This window comes from Notothenia coriiceps, unplaced genomic scaffold, assembly GCF_000735185.1.
Source record: "Notothenia coriiceps isolate Sejong01 unplaced genomic scaffold, NC01 NC01_scaffold00034548, whole genome shotgun sequence".
NCBI lineage: Eukaryota > Metazoa > Chordata > Actinopteri > Perciformes > Nototheniidae > Notothenia > Notothenia coriiceps.
In genome coordinates this window covers 207,174-228,694 of record NW_011367249.1, presented here as the reverse complement: position 1 = coordinate 228,694, position 21,521 = coordinate 207,174, and the positions used below count along the sequence as shown (strand labels likewise).

At 38.1% G+C, this 21,521-nt stretch overlaps 4 protein-coding genes and 1 long non-coding RNA gene across 5 annotated transcripts in view; 3 read left to right on the top strand and 2 right to left on the bottom strand.

Annotated features, from left to right (window-relative positions):
- The window catches only part of smtnb (smoothelin b), a 245,106-nt gene that overhangs the window by 77,932 nt on the left and 145,653 nt on the right, over nucleotides 1-21,521 (top strand). The window lies entirely within an intron of this gene.
- Nucleotides 1,127-3,394, top strand: LOC104962303 (uncharacterized). The gene is made up of 2 exons (XR_800190.1): nucleotides 1,127-1,226; nucleotides 2,613-3,394. It is a non-coding gene; the product is annotated as an uncharacterized lncRNA (long non-coding RNA).
- On the top strand, nucleotides 4,099-8,367 carry rilpl2 (Rab interacting lysosomal protein-like 2). Its single transcript, XM_010790735.1, has 4 exons — nucleotides 4,099-4,618; nucleotides 5,596-5,747; nucleotides 6,739-6,861; nucleotides 7,932-8,367. The coding sequence occupies exons 1-4, from the start codon at nucleotides 4,325-4,327 to the stop codon at nucleotides 7,951-7,953; spliced, it is 591 nt and encodes a 196-aa protein (XP_010789037.1). The 5' UTR covers nucleotides 4,099-4,324; the 3' UTR covers nucleotides 7,954-8,367.
- On the bottom strand, nucleotides 8,558-14,475 carry kmt5ab (lysine methyltransferase 5Ab). The gene is made up of 8 exons (XM_010790736.1): nucleotides 14,348-14,475; nucleotides 14,037-14,140; nucleotides 12,748-12,895; nucleotides 11,789-11,993; nucleotides 11,612-11,699; nucleotides 11,351-11,410; nucleotides 10,884-11,074; nucleotides 8,558-9,541 (listed from the first exon to the last, which is right to left on the bottom strand). Exons 1-8 carry the CDS (start codon nucleotides 14,355-14,357, stop codon nucleotides 9,331-9,333), a joined length of 1,017 nt encoding a protein of 338 aa, XP_010789038.1. The 5' UTR covers nucleotides 14,358-14,475; the 3' UTR covers nucleotides 8,558-9,330.
- Nucleotides 15,097-17,366, bottom strand: mtrfr (mitochondrial translation release factor in rescue). The gene is made up of 2 exons (XM_010790737.1): nucleotides 16,861-17,366; nucleotides 15,097-15,582 (listed from the first exon to the last, which is right to left on the bottom strand). The coding sequence occupies exons 1-2, from the start codon at nucleotides 17,140-17,142 to the stop codon at nucleotides 15,352-15,354; spliced, it is 513 nt and encodes a 170-aa protein (XP_010789039.1). The 5' UTR covers nucleotides 17,143-17,366; the 3' UTR covers nucleotides 15,097-15,351.

Below are 21,521 nucleotides of genomic sequence, written 5' to 3'. Positions count from 1 at the left end.
ACTACACACATCATATACAAACTATATATACCAACTACCACTCATCATTCATAAACAACTAACACACATCATTATACACGACACCACATCATAATACAACTACAACATTATATACACACATCATATAAAACTACCACACCAATCATAACACACCACACATCATAACCAACTACAACACATATTATACCACCACATCCTCATATAAAATACACACTCTAAATAACTACAAATACATCATAAAATTACTATAAACTACAAACACATCATATATTACTAGTAGCCATATCAATAAGCTACACATCTAAATACTATACTTATTACTACGGCTTAGGTTTGATACTCGGATTCTGATTGGTCAATCAAACACGGGTACACGTTGACCAGAACCGCCTGCAAGCAACTTATGAACCGTTGTTTTAAGACCGCTCACATCTGCCGAAGAAGAGAAATATAATAAGGAACCGTTCGAGAGGAATTTAGAGAACGAAACGATGGGAGGATAACTCCAACTAAGCACTGTCACTGGGTAAAACCACTTTTTTCTACTCTCCTGTACACAGGACCGGGTTATATGCAGAGGCACCCACTATTAAGACCGTATGTTACAATAATGCACAAAGCATTCGTCCTCTGTGTAGGGATCTGTTGTGTCTTTAGGCTTTAACAAAACATTTGGAAACAAATGTTGGATTATGTATTCTCATGCATTATCTTTTGGGTTCCAGTCGTACTCCTGATATTGGTCGCCCAACCATAACCATATGTTGGGCGGGGGACACTGTATCAGTCTTAAACCCTCAGCTTGAGAGAAATGGTGGATGTTGTCTGCCAGGAGTTGGAGGTGTCACTACTTCTGTATACTAAAAAGCCAAAGGGGGATCAGACAGGCCTGGAGACGGGACACACCTCGGGCTTCACCCCTGCTAGGACGCATGCGGGACGTCCTGCAGGAGAAGAATAACTCAAAGGCCCAAGTGTTCATACTGCAGAAGAGGGTGGCTTAATTGGTAGACTAGAAGGTATGATCCTTAGATAAAGACTGATCTTAGCTGTACATTCCACTCAGTGCAAAAGGATTAAACAGGATCCTACCTCTTCCCAACAGCTCGCGCAGTGAGAGTTACAGAGGATTGACGTCAGGCCCATGAGTGTCGCTCCATCCCTCCTTCCACCGTCGGCCACTTCAACTGATCAGTTGTTTATATCTTTTGTGAAATTAGACGCCTGTGGTGAGCTCATGAATCCGACTTGACTGTGTACACCTTTTTTATAATTCACCAAAGTGTACAAGTGTGTCAAGAATGAACGTCCCCCGCCTGCTCTCTCGCCTTCCTCTGAAGGACTTTCCCGTGTATATTTTCAGCATAGTATCCTAACAGATGTTATCGAGAGAGGAGCATTAACAAGTGAAAGGACCACGTCTGGGATTGGGACAGGGTGTAATTTGCAAGAAACAACATTCAAAGTTCCAGGTCTTCTCCGTCCACCGCTGTGACATCACCAGACGTTCCACAACCACAGTTCAAAGTTAAGCTGCTTGACAATTCCCGATGGAAGCAAACCCCAGATTCAATTTTCTGTGGCATCTCTGCATGTCTTGTAATGCCCAGAAACTCGCTCCCAAACAGAGCGAAAATTAAAAAGAGTGAAAAGGCCGAGGAAAACAACCACACAATTGGCATATTGACAAATGGCATTACTCTTATTATAACAAGCCTACTTACACTCGCTTTTGAAGAGAGATTTATATACTAGATTTCTTCGCCCTTTCTTTTCTGATTCACTGATCGACGCGTCAGGTCACAGTAGATGTTATAATATCGAGAATAGCTCATCAATATAAGGATATAATAATGTCCTACCAATACTCCTCTACAAATTATAGGTACTAAAAATAATTACAGATTATGCTTCATCAAGGCATAAAAGAAGTGGACGGATGATCCAAAGAGTTGCATTCCCCAGTGTGTTTTTGTCTTGACTAGCAAACTCAAATAGCTAGTGAATAATACAGAACTCACCAAGCAGCCATATACCAAATAACAATGCTGGAGGCAAGGAATACAACAAATCTTGAATTATGGTTTATAGGTACAGTAACCACATAGGTTATATTACAATTTAGACGGATGGTGGTTTAGCAAACATGTGTTAGGACGTTGACATGCAAAGGATATCTTTTTTATATTTTTAAATCCATTGTTCTGGATCTCAAAAGCTCAATGGGTGTAGGAAGGTTCATCCAGCGACCTGTTTTGCTGGCTTGGCATAAAAGGGTTAATATTCGTTAATTTGGAACACATGACCTCCTTTATGAAGAAACATTGGAGAAAGCTAATTTGGTGGCAGCAGCAGAGCGAGTGGGAGTGTGTCTGTGGAGGAGGTCAGTCAGGTAGGATGGGGCCAGGCTATGGAGGGCTTTGTACATCATTAGGAGGATTTTGTACTGAATTCTCTGGGGGATGGGGAGCCAGTGGAGCTTGATGAGGACGGGGGTGATGTGTTCATGGATTCGGGTGTGGGTGAGTAGACGGGCGGCGGGGTTCTGGATGTATTGAAGTTTGTTGAGGATTTTATTAATCTAAATCTAGACTAAATGTCCCTCCTGCCAGGATCTTCACTGCCATAATGCCGATGGTGGCAGCCGGTTTGATTGCAGAGGACCCGACATCGCTGCCAATCAGAAGACTTTACTTTGTATGACCTCAGATTAAATCGTATTGTGCTCATACTTTTTCTCACATCGCGCAAATGCCGGTGTTTCTCTCAACAAAGTGTGTCAGTAGACATAAAACTGCATGAATGACCGAGGTCAACAATAACATTGTGTAGCATTTAAGTGGTAAGAGCTTTAAATCAACCTATGTACTACTTAATATGTAAGATAACTGGCAATACCTGGACATTATTATGTTGATTTATGACCTCTCAGGATTTTATAGCTTCATAAAAAGTCTCTAACTGCCAATGTGTCACTTTATATTTTACAAGAAAAAAATCATGTGCCTAATTTGGTGTTACTTTGCACATGCTGCTGTAATGTCAACACGTTTTCATTACAATGCTTTTTCCAAATAGAGAAAAAGGGGTCAATGCGTTCTCCAAAAACTTTAAACTGACAAGGAACACTTCTGTTATTTATGTTTAAGTGATGTTAAGATGAATCTGATTATATAGCAAATGATTGTTAAAGTATGATCATCAGAGACTGTTTTAGATAATGTACTTAGGCCCATAATTGATGAAAAAAAGGTACTGCAGAGAGGCACCTCACCCTGCGTTCCTTATCCAACAATAATTGTGAGTAATATAAAATATTCTTTAACAACCGATGTGATCTGGGTTGCACCTGAGAAATAATGCTTGTTCAGAATAAAGTCATATTTTTATTTTTCATCTTTTGAATGTTGTTATTGGGATACGATACAATGTCTCAGACTACTGGTTTATATAAATAACTATAGCGAATATACAAAGAATAGAGACGGAAAATGCATTCCAAAATTAACAGTTGTTGGTGAGTACTATCTTATGGATAAATATAGGTAGGGTTCCCATTCATTTCCTATAGAGGTTATTTTTGAAAGGGAACATCATAGGTGTTACAAAGTTGACTAAACCACTCAAAATGTTATAAAAGTGGTCAGCACTTGTATATGTTCAGATGCCTACTGTGGAGGACATCATAAGGCCTTGAGGCAAATGTAAAACGTCATATTTATGATTGATGGAAGTAGTAAACCAAACACGACAGGAGGGTTAAGTAAAAGTCACTTAAAATTGTACTTGAGTGTTTGATTAAATATAATTTTCCATTTAATAATACTAAATATAGTATACTATACAGCACAATATATAAATAGGATCAACATAGATACAACGGAAATGATAAGCAGTGTAAGTGGGTAATTGAGAGAAAGAAGAAGGCTGCAACAACATTTTTAAATCACGTGCTTTCTCACCTGATACAGAGACACGTCAAAAACAAAGAGCTCTCACTCACACCGTCTACACATTACCTACATTTCATTAACTTGGAAAAGACGACCATAGTTTACGAAACGCCAGTGTTGAGGAGGGAGTCCTCTTGAGTTGATATACGATCTTTGTACTCACCTGTCGCTAGGATACTTTGCCCTCCTCTGCCGCCACGCCATTGGTGGACGAGTGATGGGGGAAGTGCTGCTGTAAGTTAGTTACCTTCTGCCAGTAAAACTGTACAACCGAAGACAAACAGAAAGAAGAAAACTAAATTTTTAGAGCATTGTAGGGAAACAGTGCGGGAAAAAATCACTTTATTCTGACATTCAAACATTTTTCCACCATGGAGTTTGGTGAAGAGTCGTCGCCTGCTCTGGCTTTCGATAAGGACGCGTTTGAGCTGACGGTGGAGGATGTGTATGATATTTCATATGTAATCGGTCGAGATTTGTTAAAAATCCGCAGCAAAGGCGAAGAAGTGTCGGACTTACAGTTCAGGATAGTCCGCGTGTTGGAAATGTTTGAAACTTTAGTGAATAAGTACAACTTGTCTCTGGAGGAGCTGAAAATGGAGCGAGACAACCTGAAGAGTGAACTGGACCGGATCCTGCAGGAGAGATCATCTGGACAGGGGACGGTGAGTAACTATAATAATAACAAGGTATTTACTTTTAGTTTATTCCCCTCATGGCAATCATTATAAAACATGGACACTTTACGCCGTTTTTGCAGCACATGATGGAAAGTACCAGGGAGGAGAACATCTTATTTTACTTGCCCCTTATTAAAGAATAAATACAAATAATAATCGATAGTCTGTCAATCACAGCAGTTTACAAACACTTACAGTAAGATTTAAAACAATCCTAAGTTAACACAACAATCTACCATAAGCAAAACAGGTTACCTAACATCTTCATACGGTCTCATTATTCTTTATACATTTAATCAAACCTAAAGTTGTTCATACAGCCCTTTAAATCATTTGGTAAATAATTCCACAGTTTAACACAAACTACAGATTTACAGATCTGCTTTAAAGTGGTCATATATTTACTTATCATTTACTGTTGTAACTGATGATAATAAGCTTTATTTGTATAGCATGTTACACACATCAGGTGCAGCTCAAAGGGCTTTAACAACATGGCACACATGACAAGTCAAAACAAAAAAGAAGAAATTCACTTCAGGTCAAAACCCCTTTTTGCACACATGCAGCACAACAACAACAACATATACGTTCAAGGGACACAGGGAGGTTAAAGGTGTGATAGGTAAAATATAATAAAATAAACAATGATCCATCTCGGTAAAGGTAGACATAAGATAACAAATAATAAAATATTAAAGCCTATGAAATAAATAAAGCAAAGATAAGATGAAAGACACATTTTAAAGGGGATTTTGCAAATAGAATTATAAAATAATTAAAACCTATAACATGAATAACTTATAAGAATAAAAAAGATTAGAAGACCCATTAAAATAAAGGGGGGTATCGCTATAACAAGCAAATCTAAAAACATGTGTCTTCAGAGTGTTACTCTCCTACTTGTCAAACATAAAGTAAACATGTTAAGACATATGGTTTTCTCCTCTCTGCCATTACAGCAGACAGCGGGTCCGAACCAGCTGCTGGTGGACCTCACGGACCCCAACAGACCGCGCTTCACCATGCAGGAGCTGAAGGAGGTTCTGCAGGAGAGGAACCAGCTCAAAGCTCAGCTGATGGTGGCTCAGGAGGAGCTGCAGCTCTACAGGAGGTCAGGGGCTTTTCACTATAAAAAGTCAAGGAGTAGTGAGAAATATGCATCACAGTTTTTGGATGGCTGAACTCCAAATGTTGCACTTTCCCATTATTTAATGAAAAACTATTTAAAAATATTTATATCTGAATTGATTATCAAAGTAATTGGAGATTATTATTCTGTTGATCGATAGCTCCAACCCAAAGCTAACTCTAAAGCACTGGTTTATGAAATTCATGTACACTCTTATGCATTGTAACTGCATTATAATGTAAATATAATGTTTAATTATTCATTAAAGGAATTGTTTTAGTGTGTTTTTATGTTATTCTTTCATAGGTGTGTGTTTTAATGTTGTGAGCCAGACACTACCATCATGTGATAGACATGCACGTCAATACAGCACCTCAAACCAGAGCCGTATCAACACCTCTCTGACACAATGACATCAGAACTGAACAATATAACCTTTCAGACGGGATTTATGGCGGAGCTGATGTGAATTGTTAAGGTGTTGGTAATAAAGTTTGGTTACTCAGTGGGAACATAAACAAATATAAAATCTGAATTGAGCTGCTTGTTCTTGTTTTGATGATCATTTCCATGAGAATGAGAGAATGCCCTTTAGAGATCATCTGTGGTTAGATACAAAATCATCATTAGTACTCATCTTACGCTAATGACGCACACTGACATTTTCAAAATAAACACCAATACACAGTTTTATCCCACCGATACCTTCATTACTTTCTCAGAATTAAACATTCTGTTTCTCAACTTGTCAATTGTAATCCTGAAGTAAAGCACAACAATATGACCAGTAGAAATGACCTGGTTACCTTTAATCTAATCATACCTGATAACAAGTTTGATTCTAGTTCTGAAGGGTGAATTAAGAAGTACATCTTTTGAATATATCTTCAACTTAAAAGGGTGGATTTTGGATGTGCAACACCTTTGTATAAAACAATCCTCAGTGACCATAAAGCTCTACTTTCTCCTGCAGTGGGATTCTGCCCCAGGCTGAACCTGCCATGGTGGAAGTGGATCTGGACACACCAGCGCACACAGAGCACAGTAAAGCCACGATAAGTAATGCAAAAGAGGAGAAAACCACCATAGGCAAACTGTGAGTAGACCAAACAAGGTTCACTCATTGTCGCCTCTAATAATGCCTCGAGTAAGTCATTTGAAAGAAGTACCACCAAGTAAACCCACTTATTTGTAAAGGCGCCCTACATCATAACTGTTTTTCAATCAATATACTTATAACAGGTCTCTGAGATATAATCATAAGCAAGACACTTTTCTTACGCGTTTGGCTCCGCAAACACCAAAACACGATCATTGCGCATTAGCGCCACCATTTCCGTACATAATCACGCCTCTGTTTCAGCCACACTGGTTTCCAATATGTGGCATGAGTTTCCTCTGAGAGAGTCTGTTCTACCATCATCATAGACAATACCAGGAGCCCTCCCACGCCGCGCTTCTGACACGAGTTTGGTTTAAAAAGAAACTCAAATAGGTGCTCTACGGAGTGCGACGACACTTACAGCAAGGGTATATACCAGGATGTGGCCACTCACGGAGCGCGAGAGGCGGGGGGGGGGGTACCTTGGTTGTTGATTGGCTAATGGTTACACAAGCCAAAAAATCGTTATGACATCATAAAGTGGCCAAAATCTGATCAGCTTTTTGTCTGACAGGTTTTTATAGAAATGGATCAGGACAAAAAGAGAGAGAATCTTTTTTCCTGAAACTTTCAGAGTCTCTTTACACAGAGGGGACACATGTTGATGTAGAAGAGACATGAACAAGTGGATTTAGCATAATAGGTTACCTTTAAGCCGTTTACTGCACATGGCAAGGTTTCAGGAGAAATGTCCTCAGCAGCCACATGATGTTGAAGCTCGCAGAGAGATTGTTCTCACAGCCCGTCTCCTGTCTCCTAATGATATACTTGTGACCGAATGAGTTCATGCTGACGCGGAGGAAGCGTCTGAGGGCTGAAAGAGAAAAGGTTGGAAAATAGCAGAATGTCTGCCAAACTACTGCAGCTGTCACTAATTACAGTCTGCCATGACTCAGTGTAGCCTTCTCGCTCTGGGTAGCTTTATTATTTATGTTGCTTTTGTCCCCTCCACCAAGCTCAGGAACAAACGTCCTAAACTAACCCTCGCCCTTTTCTGTCTTTAGGTTTTCATTCAGGCGAAAATAAGGAAAACCTTCCTTAAGAGCTGACGATGTAGAAGACAAACGGGATTTGTCTGCACGGTTTTCTCATTAGTTGACCACTTTTATATTGATCATTTTGTACTATTTTCAACAAGCACTGTATTATGTACTGGTCATTTATACCGAAGACGGTTTATAGTCAAATAGAGAGTAGAAATATATATTATGTGGAAAGTTTTCCTGATATGAAGTAAAACTGGAAAGTATTATCCAATTCATGTTGGAGATTATGCTAAATAATTAACTCAAAACAAAGTTATTTATAGGATTGAGAATGTAATGTTTTATAAATCTAAATTCATTCTACAACGGGACGCATGTTGGTCTTGTAATGTAACAATATTTGTTCTCAACTGTCAAATAAACAAAAGTGGGCCTCAACCCTCGACAATCATAAGAATAGTTTGGTTCAATTTGTTATGTTTTTTCTCTGGTATGAAATAATAAAAGTGTTTTTCACAGCGATACAGGTTCTGATTGTCTAAATAGACTAATCTTAGACAGATGTAAACTAAAAAGTCACATTCAAGAATGAAGACTTTCCTGAGATGTTACTTCGTTGGATTAACAGCACAGTGGAGAGCAAAGATGAACAAAACTTTTATTCAATCAAGTCTTCAAAACCCAGATACTATAAAAAGTTGTCATACTTTTTCTCTTTAAAGCTGTGGGCGTCTCATTGTAAAGTAAAACAAAATAGATTGTTCATTTAGTAAAGTGTGCAGCACTGGCAAACAAAAGAAACATTGTTGAAATTCATCACGTGCACTCACAACATATCGACCAACTTCTTCATCCTCACTGACTGAATATTGGGCAGCCTGACAGCTTATAGGTTACACAAACAGTCTATGGTGCATACTACCTAACTACTGCCCCCACATCTCCACACAGACAAGTACCAGATACGGGTCAAAATAAGTGGAAAAGGGTGTCTTTTAAAGAGCACAGTATTTCATGAATATGCCTTCTTTACCACCAACAGCAGGAATACAAATAACAGGGTTTTATTCCTTCGTTTACAGCACAGGTAACAATTTACAAAAGTGAAACTGAATTGTTAAATATATTCATTTCTTAAAGAAAACCTCATTGATAGTGTAAAACACTACGTAGTCAGGAGAAATCCACTTCAAGCTTGCATCAGTTTGCTACAAATACATAACAAAAATAAAAGCATGATAAAACACTGACAAAAATCCACTTGTTGATTCATTAGCCCTCATTTAAAACAAAAACATTTTGTATATTTATAAAAGCATTTTGAGGCCTGCTGATCCAAAGCATCTGTCACATAAAGCCCAATAGGACCGCAGAGAGCACCAAGTCATCTGAAATATGAACACACGTGTTGAAGGGTTCAGTATTTGAGCCATGGGTGAGCCAACACTGAGGCTTTGCTCCGGTCCCCGTAGTCATACAGCAGCTCCTCCTCTGCCTTGATCTCTCTGGACGCCACCAGGATCAGATGAGGGCTTCCATCGATGGCATGAAGCCTCGTCTGGCAGTTTCCATTCTTACTGTGGTTGATGAGTCTTCCCAGGCGGCCCGTTTCCTCTGTACCGTCCACACTGTGGAGCGTCAACAAATACAGATCAAGAAGTTAAGAAATGTGCCTTTGTGACCTTACTGCAACTTAAAAGGTCCTCTATTATACTGTTTTTCATCAAAGGTCTACCTTGGTTGGTGATTGGCTAATGGTTACACAAGCCAAAACATCGTTATGACATCATAAAGTGGCCAAAATTTGATCAGCTCATTTTCAGACAGGTTTTTATATAAATGGATCAGGACAAAAAGAGAGAGAATCGTTGTTCCTGAAACTTTCAGAGTCTCTTTACACAGAGGGGACACATGTTGATGTAGAAGAAACATGAAGAAGTGGATTTTGTATAATAGGTGACCTAACTGAGCGTCCACACAGCAGCGTGCGTTGACGCTTGGCCGTGGGCGTGTCTGAAGCTTGGGGAGTAGAACGCGAGCAACGCGACCAACAACCAATCACATGAATCTCCCGCCCCCGACATACAAAGCAAAAGACATTCCATGCTAGCTATACTGTCTATGCCTGCTAGCTGTCCATTCAATGTTAAAACGAGGTACACTGGATATAAACTCCCCAAACAGGCGAAAACCTACCAGTTTCACCCACTATCTCTGCCACCTCCCTCCATGCCTGGCTCCTCCGGTTTGTATCCCGGTAGATGAACAGAGACTGATCATACAGCACCGGGTGATTCACTACCGCAATGATTATTTTCTCCTCCATTTTATGGAACATGTAGAAATGACCTGCGGTATGGCTCTCGCAGCATACACGCGGTTTGATTGGCTAGCAGTGGCAGATTTTCATAAACGGGATTTGATTGGCTGACGCTTCAGTCGAAGCTTCAAAAGTTGAACATCGTTCAACTTTTGACGCGAGCAACGCATAGCTACGCTCCCCACAATGCAGTTCGGCGAAGCGTGACGTCACCCCATTCAAAGTGAATGGGCAGAAGCGTTGAAGCTTCAACGCACGCCGCTGTGTGGATGGGCCGTAATGTACGGAGACAACCAAACACCCGCCCCTCCGTATCCAAAGTCATTGGGGGTAAACTCTTCTCAAATAATACGTTAGCCCACTTAATGAAAAAGCTAAAGCCAAAGCATGTAAATGATAAAAAGTTCTAATAAAGTAATGTTCACAGACTCAATTTACCAACCACAGAGTGTAGGCCTATAATTATTTTAAGATTATTATTGTGTGGTTGATCACCTTAAATGTGATAACCAGCTAATACAGAGACCCAGGGAACATGGGCATAATAGTTATGTAATGCAATTTTAACTAGATAAAACAAAAAAGATAATAAATGAAATAAGTGTAAAGCCACGTGTCAATTATATTTCAAAGTGTTGATCTGCACTCACCAGTAGGTTTTGGTATGATACTGGAAGTAGTACATGTAACAGCCTTTTTGGGGATCCAGAGCGTACTTGGCCTCTCGCTTTTTAGCCTCGGCTAGCTCCAGTAGGTCTCCGTGGTACTCCACGATAAACTCGGCCTTGTTGAAACCCGTGGCAGCAAATATCCCTCTTCCTTTTCCTTCTATGTTTTTGATCTGTCAACATTCACAAGCAACACATTGTCAAACTCTTAATCTCATTGCAGTCAAGGATTTGTCCAAACTAGCAACTAAAAGGTACTATTTACTGACTGCTTAGAATAAAAGAATATGTTCAGGAGAAATTAAATATGTCACAAATATAACTGATGCATGGAAAATACTTCAATGCACAGGTACTACCAGAACGTTACAGACATCAATACATACAATGTAGGTCAAGGACGGTCTTCAAAATGACATATAAAAGACATTTAAAATATTGAATGTTACCTGCAATCCTTCTTCAATGTCATTCTTTATCAGGTAATCAAGGTGTTTGTGTTCTTCACTCTGTTGATAATTTGAGGAATGGAGTCAAAGTCAGACTTTCTGCTAGGGAAAGTGATAAAGTGATAATTCTTAGAGAAACTTTCACAAAAAACTAATTGATATCTTTACTGTAGTTACAACATGTAAATGTATTATCTTGGTGGGAAAGTATTTATGCTATTCACTAACAAATATATAACGTACAGCACTTTACAAACAAACCTTTATCTCTGATTTCGTTTTTCTGTTACTCCGTCTGATCGGATAATAGTCTGTGACCTTCCTGTTTTGAGGAGCTGGATTTTCAGACCTGAAAAGAGAGGAATTGAATACAAATTTGATTGTGCACTAATTTTTTCTTTTTTAATGATGCCCAAAATGTTGTCTTTCTGCACTCACTTTTTTGCTGCTGGTTTGCGACCGGTTTTACTCCGAGGTTTGGCGGCTAGCACCTTGACCTCGGCTGCAGATCTGCCATTTGTGTGTGCCGTTTTGTTCTCAAGTTGTTCAGTGGCTTGCTCTTTGATCCCGTGACTCTTACAACCCATTTCAGCCTTCTGTTCTTTGGACTCACAACTCTCCGATTTTATTTCATTAGGCACTTCTAAAATGAGGACGGAGAAGAATATGATTGACAGCGGTCCTCAACATTTGTCCTCAATCAAGAGAGTGAAGTTCAGGGTTCATACACTTTTTCACCAATGACCAAAAACATTACTCTTTCTCAGCGGTACCACTGAAAATGGTTTATTTTAACATGGAACCGGAAAATAAGGTCTGCATATGAAACATGTTGTGCCTATCTAAAACAAATCAAATAGTAGGCTTACTAGCTTCTACACGCTAAAGCAACTCAAATCTCTCCCCAGCAAAATACCTCGACAGTTAAATGCCATTTTACGTTTCATTACTATACCATACAGTATTTATTATCATTACAGTAATACTATTTCAGCAATTAGATAAAATATAAATTATATTTGATGCAACTTTAGTTACATTTCCATGACTTTTCCAAAACTTTGGGAAAAATATTGTTTTCCATGACTTTTCCAGGTCCTGGAATTTGCATTTTGAATTTCCATGACTTTTCCAGGTTTGTAATGACCGTAAGAACCCTGGAAGTTCCTTTAAAAACAAAATGGCTACGTTAAGTCATAAGACAGAGGGCCAGTGAACACTGCTGCCCTTCACATGCACAGGAAGTATTTCTGTTGGACACGTGGAGCTGCTGACCATCCAAGGTAACACAGGGCTTAACATTAGGTTAAATGGGAGATTGCATGTATTAGAAAAGAACAAACAGCATTACATATCATTTGATTCAATCCTTTTCTTGAAGTTGATTTGTTGCTCACCTTTTTTTAACTTGGGCACGTCGGGGTGGCTGGCTCCACAGTCATTTCCCTCCTGGATCAGCATGCTCGAGCTGTCGCTCAGAGGGGATCTGGGTTTGCTTGGACTCCGTACGCTCAGGAAATTGGTTTGTACTTCACCTACGCTAGTCTACATAAAGAAATGTTGTTTACCGTTATTTAAAAAAAAAAAAAGGACAGACCCTGTATCAGTCACAGGAGTAAACATGTGAGGTGATGTGAATGTTCAGCTAAATCTGACTAGATGCAAAAAAGGACATTTTGTGAAGCTGTGTTTATAACTCTTCATATCTGAACCTAGTATGCATGTGAATTCAAGAGGGTTGTGAACTTGTGACAGTATCAGATTTTCCCTGTAAAATAAATTACCCGTTCTACACTCTTTATCATTATAGATTATGTTTTGAGAAGCATGTTGATGTATAACTACATTATGTTAGTTTACATGTAAGCAGCAGTAGCGTGTTAAATTAACTACATCAGCTGAGCTTCATAATAATGTCATGATTATTATGAATAACAATTAAAGTAGGTGCTGCGTCTCACACGTACAAGGTGTTTTGTTATACTGTAGATAAGCAAATGTACAGGATATGAGACGTTGAAGACTTCACCGCTCTGCCTGCCAACTCAAAAGTAACAACTTTGTACTGTTAGTGTATGTGCTGCTTATAAGCAAATGACAAACAGCTGTGGAGAATCGCAATATTACAATGCAAACACTGCAATATTAGTGTAAAAAACTGTTACAAGTAAAAGTCCTGGATTTGAACATCTCAACCCCTTAGTATGCATAGTGACCAATTTCAGAATAATTTACATTATATTATTGGATCATGATTGATGCCTCTGTATGTACAACACTTTTAAGTTGCAGCTTGTAAAGACTGGGCTTGATTTAATTACCCTATAGACCCAACACAATTCGCAAAGTAACTACTAGAAAATAAATATTTAACATGCATGTAGTGGAAAAGAAGAAGAAAGCAGCATAAAATGGAGAAACGGTTGTTCTTAAGTACAGTTATCTAGGCACCCTACGCCAATAGCAATAGAGTACAGCGGTTTCTTACTACATCTGAACCGGACCCTATGGTTGGATATAAGGGGCGGTGAAGTTTGGTGTAGATTTCGGCGGAAATGCTCAAGTCTGAGTCTCCAACAACGATAAGCTGAGGCAGGCCAGGGCCCTCTGTGACCGTAACTTGATGAGCTAGCACAAAAAGTGAGAAAAAGCCATTCTTATTTTGGTTGGGGAACACAAAACATACCTTGTTTGTTGCCGGTTTGTTTTCCTTTGTCTCCCCCCGAGAAGGGACTTTATTTTCAACAGTGTTCTCGGTCTTTTTGTCGGTCCTCAGCACACCTTGCTTCCCTTTAAAAACATGGAAACGAATACACGTAAACACAGCGGTCTATTTTATCCTACATTTTACGAAAGCCGACAATTAATTAACCAGCTGCATGCATTTGAAAAGTTGCACGTAATTTACGCTTGGTAGCATTGGCTACACATTAACTGCTGAAGCTTGTGTGACATGCAACAATTAATGAAACATAAAAAACACTTTAAAAAGTTTACCTTTTGCCATGTCCGTGTCAGGATAAAAAAAAAAAAAAAAATGAGGAGTCTATTTAATGTTGCTGCCCTCGGGGTCCACGGGCTATTCACTGTGCTTAGCTCAATGCTTCTGCAATACAAATGTCATACAACTACTGAGCGAAGTAGAGCATGAGCGCGTGGGGGATTTAAAAAAAACTGTACTGCCTCTCTCATTGGCCAATTGGTCCGGGGGGAGTAAACAAGTAATAAAGCAGTTCTCTCATTGGCTCGTCACACCGTCAACGTCCGAAGTGTATTCTTTTAAATAATTAACCTTCCCCTAACTGTATTTTACTATTGTATACACTTGACTATTTGGACGTGTTCACATTTTGAGTAAAAAACGTAGTAATTCTAACATGATAAATATAACACTGAATTATTTGTAAACCTAATGATTTTATATGATCAATATTACATAGTCTACGAAGAGGGTAGGTTCATTTAAAATGAATAATGACTGTTTGGTGAACTCGTCAAATAATAATATTTATTATATTTTGGATTGTTAAGTGTATCTATCCCAATTATATATTTATATTATAATAATAATAATAATAATATTATATATTTTTGTTTATAATTATTTTTAATTCATATTCTTGTTTTTCTGCACCAATGTGTGTACATGCTTTTTCATTATTAAAATCAGAAGAATGTAAACTTCAAAAGATGTTACTTAAGCACAGAGAATGATTAGTGTATAAACAAAATACAAATATGAATCCTTTGATCTTTTATGTTGTTTTATGTCCCAATTCATGTTTTTATTTTTATTTTTCAAGCATTGACAGAAGCACAACACAGAGCCAACATGTTTTACTATATTTGGTTTCTTTATTATTTTCCCCCACTTGCTTTACACCAAAAGGCCAACGTGATTTAGAACAGCTAACAGTGACTTTCCAGGTTTTGTTATTCAGTCTTTGTAAGCATGGCAAAGAACCTTACACGTATTGATTTTATATTCCACACAAACATTTTTAAACTGTGTCCTCTCCAGGTTTGGAGTCTGCAGCAAGCCCTTCTTTAAAGAGTCTTTTTCTCTCCAGGTTCTCATTTGCCTTCTTTCTCTTCTCTTTTTTCCTCAGCTCAGACTCTTTCTTCTTTACAACAACTTCACTGAGGTCTCCTTTAAAAACAACATCCAGCCTCAGTCGCATTATTTCCCGAGCACGCTTTCGATTTGTATCCACAGATCTGGTTTGATGGCACTGCAGGGGAAATGGTACAATAATTAAATGAACATTGTTAATTAAAACACCAACTTAAGGCTGAATCAGTAGCTATTCTGGGGCTTTCATGCATCATGATTTTATGTTATTTTTCAGGAAAGGCACAACTTCACTGTGATTTTCAACTTTTAAGCCAACATCAGAGTGTCTGCGGGGTCTTAAAAGTATTGAAAGTTGATAAATGAATTTAGCAAAAATTAAGGCAATTAAAAAGGATTAAACGGCATTTTCTAAGGTATTGCATTTTGTAGCTTGTTTTCAATAAGTATATACATTGTCCAAAGAGGTTTTATTCTACAGTTTGCCTGAATGTAATCATTGCGTAGGTGTGTAGTGTGATTCTGTGTAGTTTATTTATGGCATCCCGTTGGATTTGACGTCATCTGAACAGGACATCGCTCGCTCACTGCTTGATAGCGCGCAAAGGTCCGTTTACGCCGGTTGTTAAACAACATCGTTATGGGGAAATGCAAGTTTGCGTCCAAATGGTTGGAAGATAAGGAGGAAGGACAATCAATACTGCATAGTAAATGTGAGGTAAAGTGAGGTAAAGTGTGTCACCAATGTAACCGGTTGAAACTCGAAGTGGTGATGAGGTCTTAAAATGTATGAAAAAGGTCTTAAAAAAGGTATTACATTTGACTTCAGGATTCCTGCATATACCCTGAACATGGACAGAAAGTCCTTAGAATTTAACATTATCTTCAACTTCCATTCATTTCATTTCAAACCTTTATTTAATCAGATTGGTCCCATTGAGATCATAGATATATTTTTCAAGGGAGACCAACACCATTACAATCAACATCTGTAGAAGAGCATACTATGACAAAAGAGCACCAGAAAATGTATTACGTGGGCCTCTATGTTAGACTTAGAAAGATAAATAGATAGATACTGATAGATATTGACCCCATAGGGAAATTATTTTTGTTACAGCAGCATTGTGTTCATACATTAACATATTTAAAAAGGTGTTATAAAGTATTAACATTAATAAAAAAAACAGCAAATAACTTATAAACAGTAGAAAAAATATATATACACAAATAATACACAATATATTAATTATTCTGGATAAACTAAAATGTTTGGCATAGCAGAACCATAGGATCAAAAACATGAATGACTATTACAATAGATGTATTAGTCAACTGAGATTCTCATCGTTTAGATAACTCTTATTTGGGTAAACAATTTCTTTTTTGTACTAGTGATAAACTAGTGATGACAGGATTAATAAAAAACAAGATTTACCTTCACAACAGTGCCACTGGGGATGTGTTTGAGCACCACACAGTTGCTGGTTTTGCTTGTAGCCTGTCCTCCGGGTCCAGATCCTCTCACAAACTGCTCTTCAAACTCATCCTCATTCAGGACAGGCAGATCTATCAGGTTCTTTTTACCTGCTGCCAAAACACATGGCAGTCCTGCAGGGTTTGACCTGAGAAGTAGAGAGACACTGGGAGAAACTCTTCCTGTTATGACCCGACTGGATATGTTGTGCACACAGCTGATGAAGGGGAGAAGCCGCGACATTTCTTTAAATAAACAAACACAGTAACAAACAGCATTACACTACGTTGTGTGTCATCAAACAGGATACACGTATATCAATGTTTAACAGTAGGCTATAGCATTTTCCTATTTGTTTCACGGTCACGGTGAGACTCTGCTCATGTTTATGTTTAGTCCTCTCTTCTTCTACGTTTCCGCCTGTCGCCCAGTAGTCAATTTCTTCTTCGTGGCTAGAATAGCAGGGTTGTCTTTACCTGCTGCCGCCATCTTGTGTCGATTGGCTGGAAAACCGAAAACCCCACAGCAGGTAGGAAACTGCAAACATGTTTTTTAATACGTTAGTTGGCTTTTTGAGTTTGAGTTTCCTTAAATAATCTTTTATTTGTATTTTTAAAATGCATTATTGTTTGTGAATGTCATGTTGGTCAAGGTTGGAAATTACCTAGACAATTTAGCAGGGCCGTGTTTACAATGGCGAACTGTTGCCTCCCTCATAACTTAATTTAACCATACACGGTTACACTTGTATCACAACAACTCTTCGATAGTACAGACATCTAACAGACACAGCTACATAGGTGAATACATTAACTAACTACATTTACTAAAGTACTGTACAATGTTGAGGTACTTGTACAGTACTTCAGTATTTATATTGCATGCTACTTTATACTTCTACTCCACCACATTTAAAAGGGAAATAATGTTATTTTACCCCTCTACATTTATGTAACAGCGTTAGCTACATTTAACAAAAAAGCATCTCTAAAAATGTAACTAGTGGTCTTACTCTTTAGGTCACAGAAGAGTGAGATTATTTAAATAACTTACAAAAAGTTAATCAGAACTTTGTTTGTCTACAACAGTAAAATGCGACTTAATGCCACAATATTATCTAGAATGTCACATATATTATAAATATTATTATACACACACATAAAGGCAATTTTTCTGCACAATAATCGCTTTTACTTTTTATATTTTAATTACTTTGTGATGATAATACTTTTTTACTTAAGTAAGATTTTGAATGCAGGACTTTTGATTATTTTGAGAATAATGTATTGGTATTTTTAATCAAGTAAATATCTGAATACTTTTTCAAGCACTGCAGGTAGGCCAACTAAACTTGTCATAAATAAACAAGTAACTTTTAGGTAAGAAAATGTAATGTAATTTAATTGGGAGCACAGTCTAACGATTTAAATTGTTTTTTTTTCTTTGGTCCCAAATATATCCGAATCTCTTTTTTGGACCATGAACATTTAAATGTAATGGCATAGCTTAAATTAATAACATTTGTGAATTTAACCAAACAAGGACCTACCCAGTTAAAATCGATCGATTAGACTTAATGAAACTTCTTAAACCTTATTGATGAAGCACCCTTGTTCACCATTTTAATAATTAACAAACGATCAGATGTGACAAAAAAACGAATCCCCTCCCAGTACTTTACTGTGTATGACCTGGATATTCACATTAATTAAGCTATATATTCACATGTAAAGATAAATAAACAGAGGAGACAATGATGATCATTCACACTTATTACAAAAATATTTGTTTTACATATCATTGCATTGCTTTACATTTGAAAAAATATAGTTGTAAAATGTTATAACCTACAGTAAAAGCCTACATTTTAGTCCATTATTGCTAGTAGCGCCAAACACTTGTGGAAGGTGAACATACTGTTGTAGTTTCTAAAGGTTTCCTTAAAAGTTGTAATTAATGTTAAACCTTAAGTCCGTCTAATGTTTAGGCTATATACATTTACTGCAAGAATGGTCTCATATTAACAAATGGACCGATCTGTAACACTTCCTGCTCACTCCCTTGACAATGACTCAGGAAACTATGTAGGTCACCAGGAAAAGACAATCTCTCTGATGACCTGTGACGACATCTGTCTCATATTGGGGGGATGGGGGAGGTGCATTTCTAATTACTTACTTTGTCTTTAGTGGTCACATTAAAACTGACCTTCATTTTGGTACAACATAACCATTATATGTCATTTGTATGGTGATCTTGCAAAGGACGTAAAAATGTTCAACCTATTGAACTTGAGTATTTTCACATAATGCTACTTTATACTCCACTACATTTTGTAAGTTTGTACGTTTTTTTTTAGATATTTAGTTACTAGCTACTTTACAAATGTAGCTAATTAATACAAAAATATTTGAAGAAATTTGAATGCTAATACTTTTACACTTTTACTTAAGTACAACTTTGAATGCAGTATGTTTACTTGTAACTGAGTATTTTTACATTGTAGTATTGCTACTTTTATTTAAGTAAATAATGTGAGTACTTCTTCCATCTCTAGATGTAGTAGTATTGGTGTAAATATTGTGAAGAGCTGTGCACAACAAATAATTTACTGACAACAATTGTTATACAAAAGTATATATTAGTATTAGTATAGTATAAGTCTGAATATAAAGTGCGTCCGGTTCGAGTCCTGATCGACCAAAAAACCCACGGAGTGGACTGGTAGCTAGAGAGGTGCCAGTTCACCTCCTGGGCCCTGCCAAGGTGCCCTTGAGAAAGGCACCGAACCCCCAACTGCTCCCCGGCGCCGGCTAGACTGACAGCCTCTTCGCTCTGGCCCTCTCCAGCATGTGTATTCTGTAATGTGTGTATAACTGTGAGTGTTGCATGTGCATGTGTGCACCTACATGTATACTGTGTGTGTATTAATACAAGCCAGAGTGAAACACTGAATCTCCCCATAGGCCCTAGGCCTAGGGGGATTAATAAAGGTTAATCTTCTTCTTCTTCTTCTTCTGCTTATGCTTTTAAGCTCTGCCCGCGGACATCTGTATAACCACCTGTAATACCAGTTAACATGTAGTTTTACAGGCCTACCATATACTGAGTTGCCAGGAGGGGGTGTCCTAATATCTAAACTGTTTATCTGAGTGGCTGCAAGAGTCTCAGCTTTGTCAAGCCAGCAGAAGAAAGAACAACACCTGTAAACAAGTGACTAATCCTTCACAATAAACACTAGTGTCCAAATGTTGTTATTTTAATATGTCACTGTACACTTTCAATCTGGATAGCAAGCACAGCAATCTAAAGCTGGCCACACCTCTAACCCTTAGATCAGGGGTTCCCAAAGTGGGGGTCGCGAGACCCCGAGTGGGGATCGCGAGATGATTACAAAATAAAAATGGAAAATAAAAAAAAAAAAAATTATAAAAAAAAATTGATTAATTTTTTTTATAATAAATTTTTTTTTTTTATTATTATAACCTTTGCATAGACATTTTCAGGGGCGTACTAGCCATCTGTATAATTTGACAATCCACTAGCGCAGTGTTTCTCAAACTTCTTCATACCAAGGACCACTTAACCAATAAAAACACTCATGGACCACCTAACTCCACAAATATCCAAAAACAATAGGCCTGATTACCCATTCCAACAGTATATAACAAATTACAGCCTAATAATGACAGCTTAACCTTCTCTATATCGCCTCGTTCACCCATTAAATCAACAATACAAATACAGATTGCATTTAGTTCAAATGCGATTTAAAATCCTCTCAGGTTTTACACCTCTTATTATGAAATGTAGACTACATTTATTATGTAGTATTATTTTAAACACGAGTTTATGTCCGAGCGAACAGACTCACAGATTGTTGGCTACTGAGAGATATGCAAAATACACCGCATGTAGTACGACACAAACATCCGCTGTGGATTTTCAAAACGTTGGTAACGTAACTGATTTCTTCTAATGTGCCTGCCTGCATCTGGCGCTGAGTTGCCATATTCCTTTCATGAACCACTTCCTGATATCCATTGTTGCAGATAAATATAAATGATAATAGCCAAACTAACCTAGCAAGAGTAAACTGACAGGCTGCTGTGCCGCATCTCACTCAAAAACCCACACGACTCAACCCAGCGAAAAACCAGTCTCGCGCGCAGCCTTTCATTCAGAATTTCATTCAGAATTTCATAGCAAAATAAAAAAATTATATTAAACTAATCTTTCAACATAGTTCAAAACAAAAATAAATATTAGGACAGAGCCCTACAAATAACAACCATAAACATAATAATAAAACAATTAAAATGTTGTATTCAGCCCTGATTAAACCCTCCCCCCCCCCGCCTGGCTCGAGCACAGCAGACCCACTAGCTGGCGGAAGCCCTTTCGAAGTGGTTCATGAGCCCATGCGTTACGCGAAACACCGGTCACTGCACAGCGTCTAGCTAGACAAAAGCGCGGTACGCATGAAACGATGGAATACACGTGGGACCTATACGCCCGATGGCACGATACAAAACCGGGCGAATGAGACATGGAGCAGCAGAACTGGTGGTTAGGTCTCAACTCTGGGCTGGTAGGTCTACTATTATTACGTTAATCGAGTG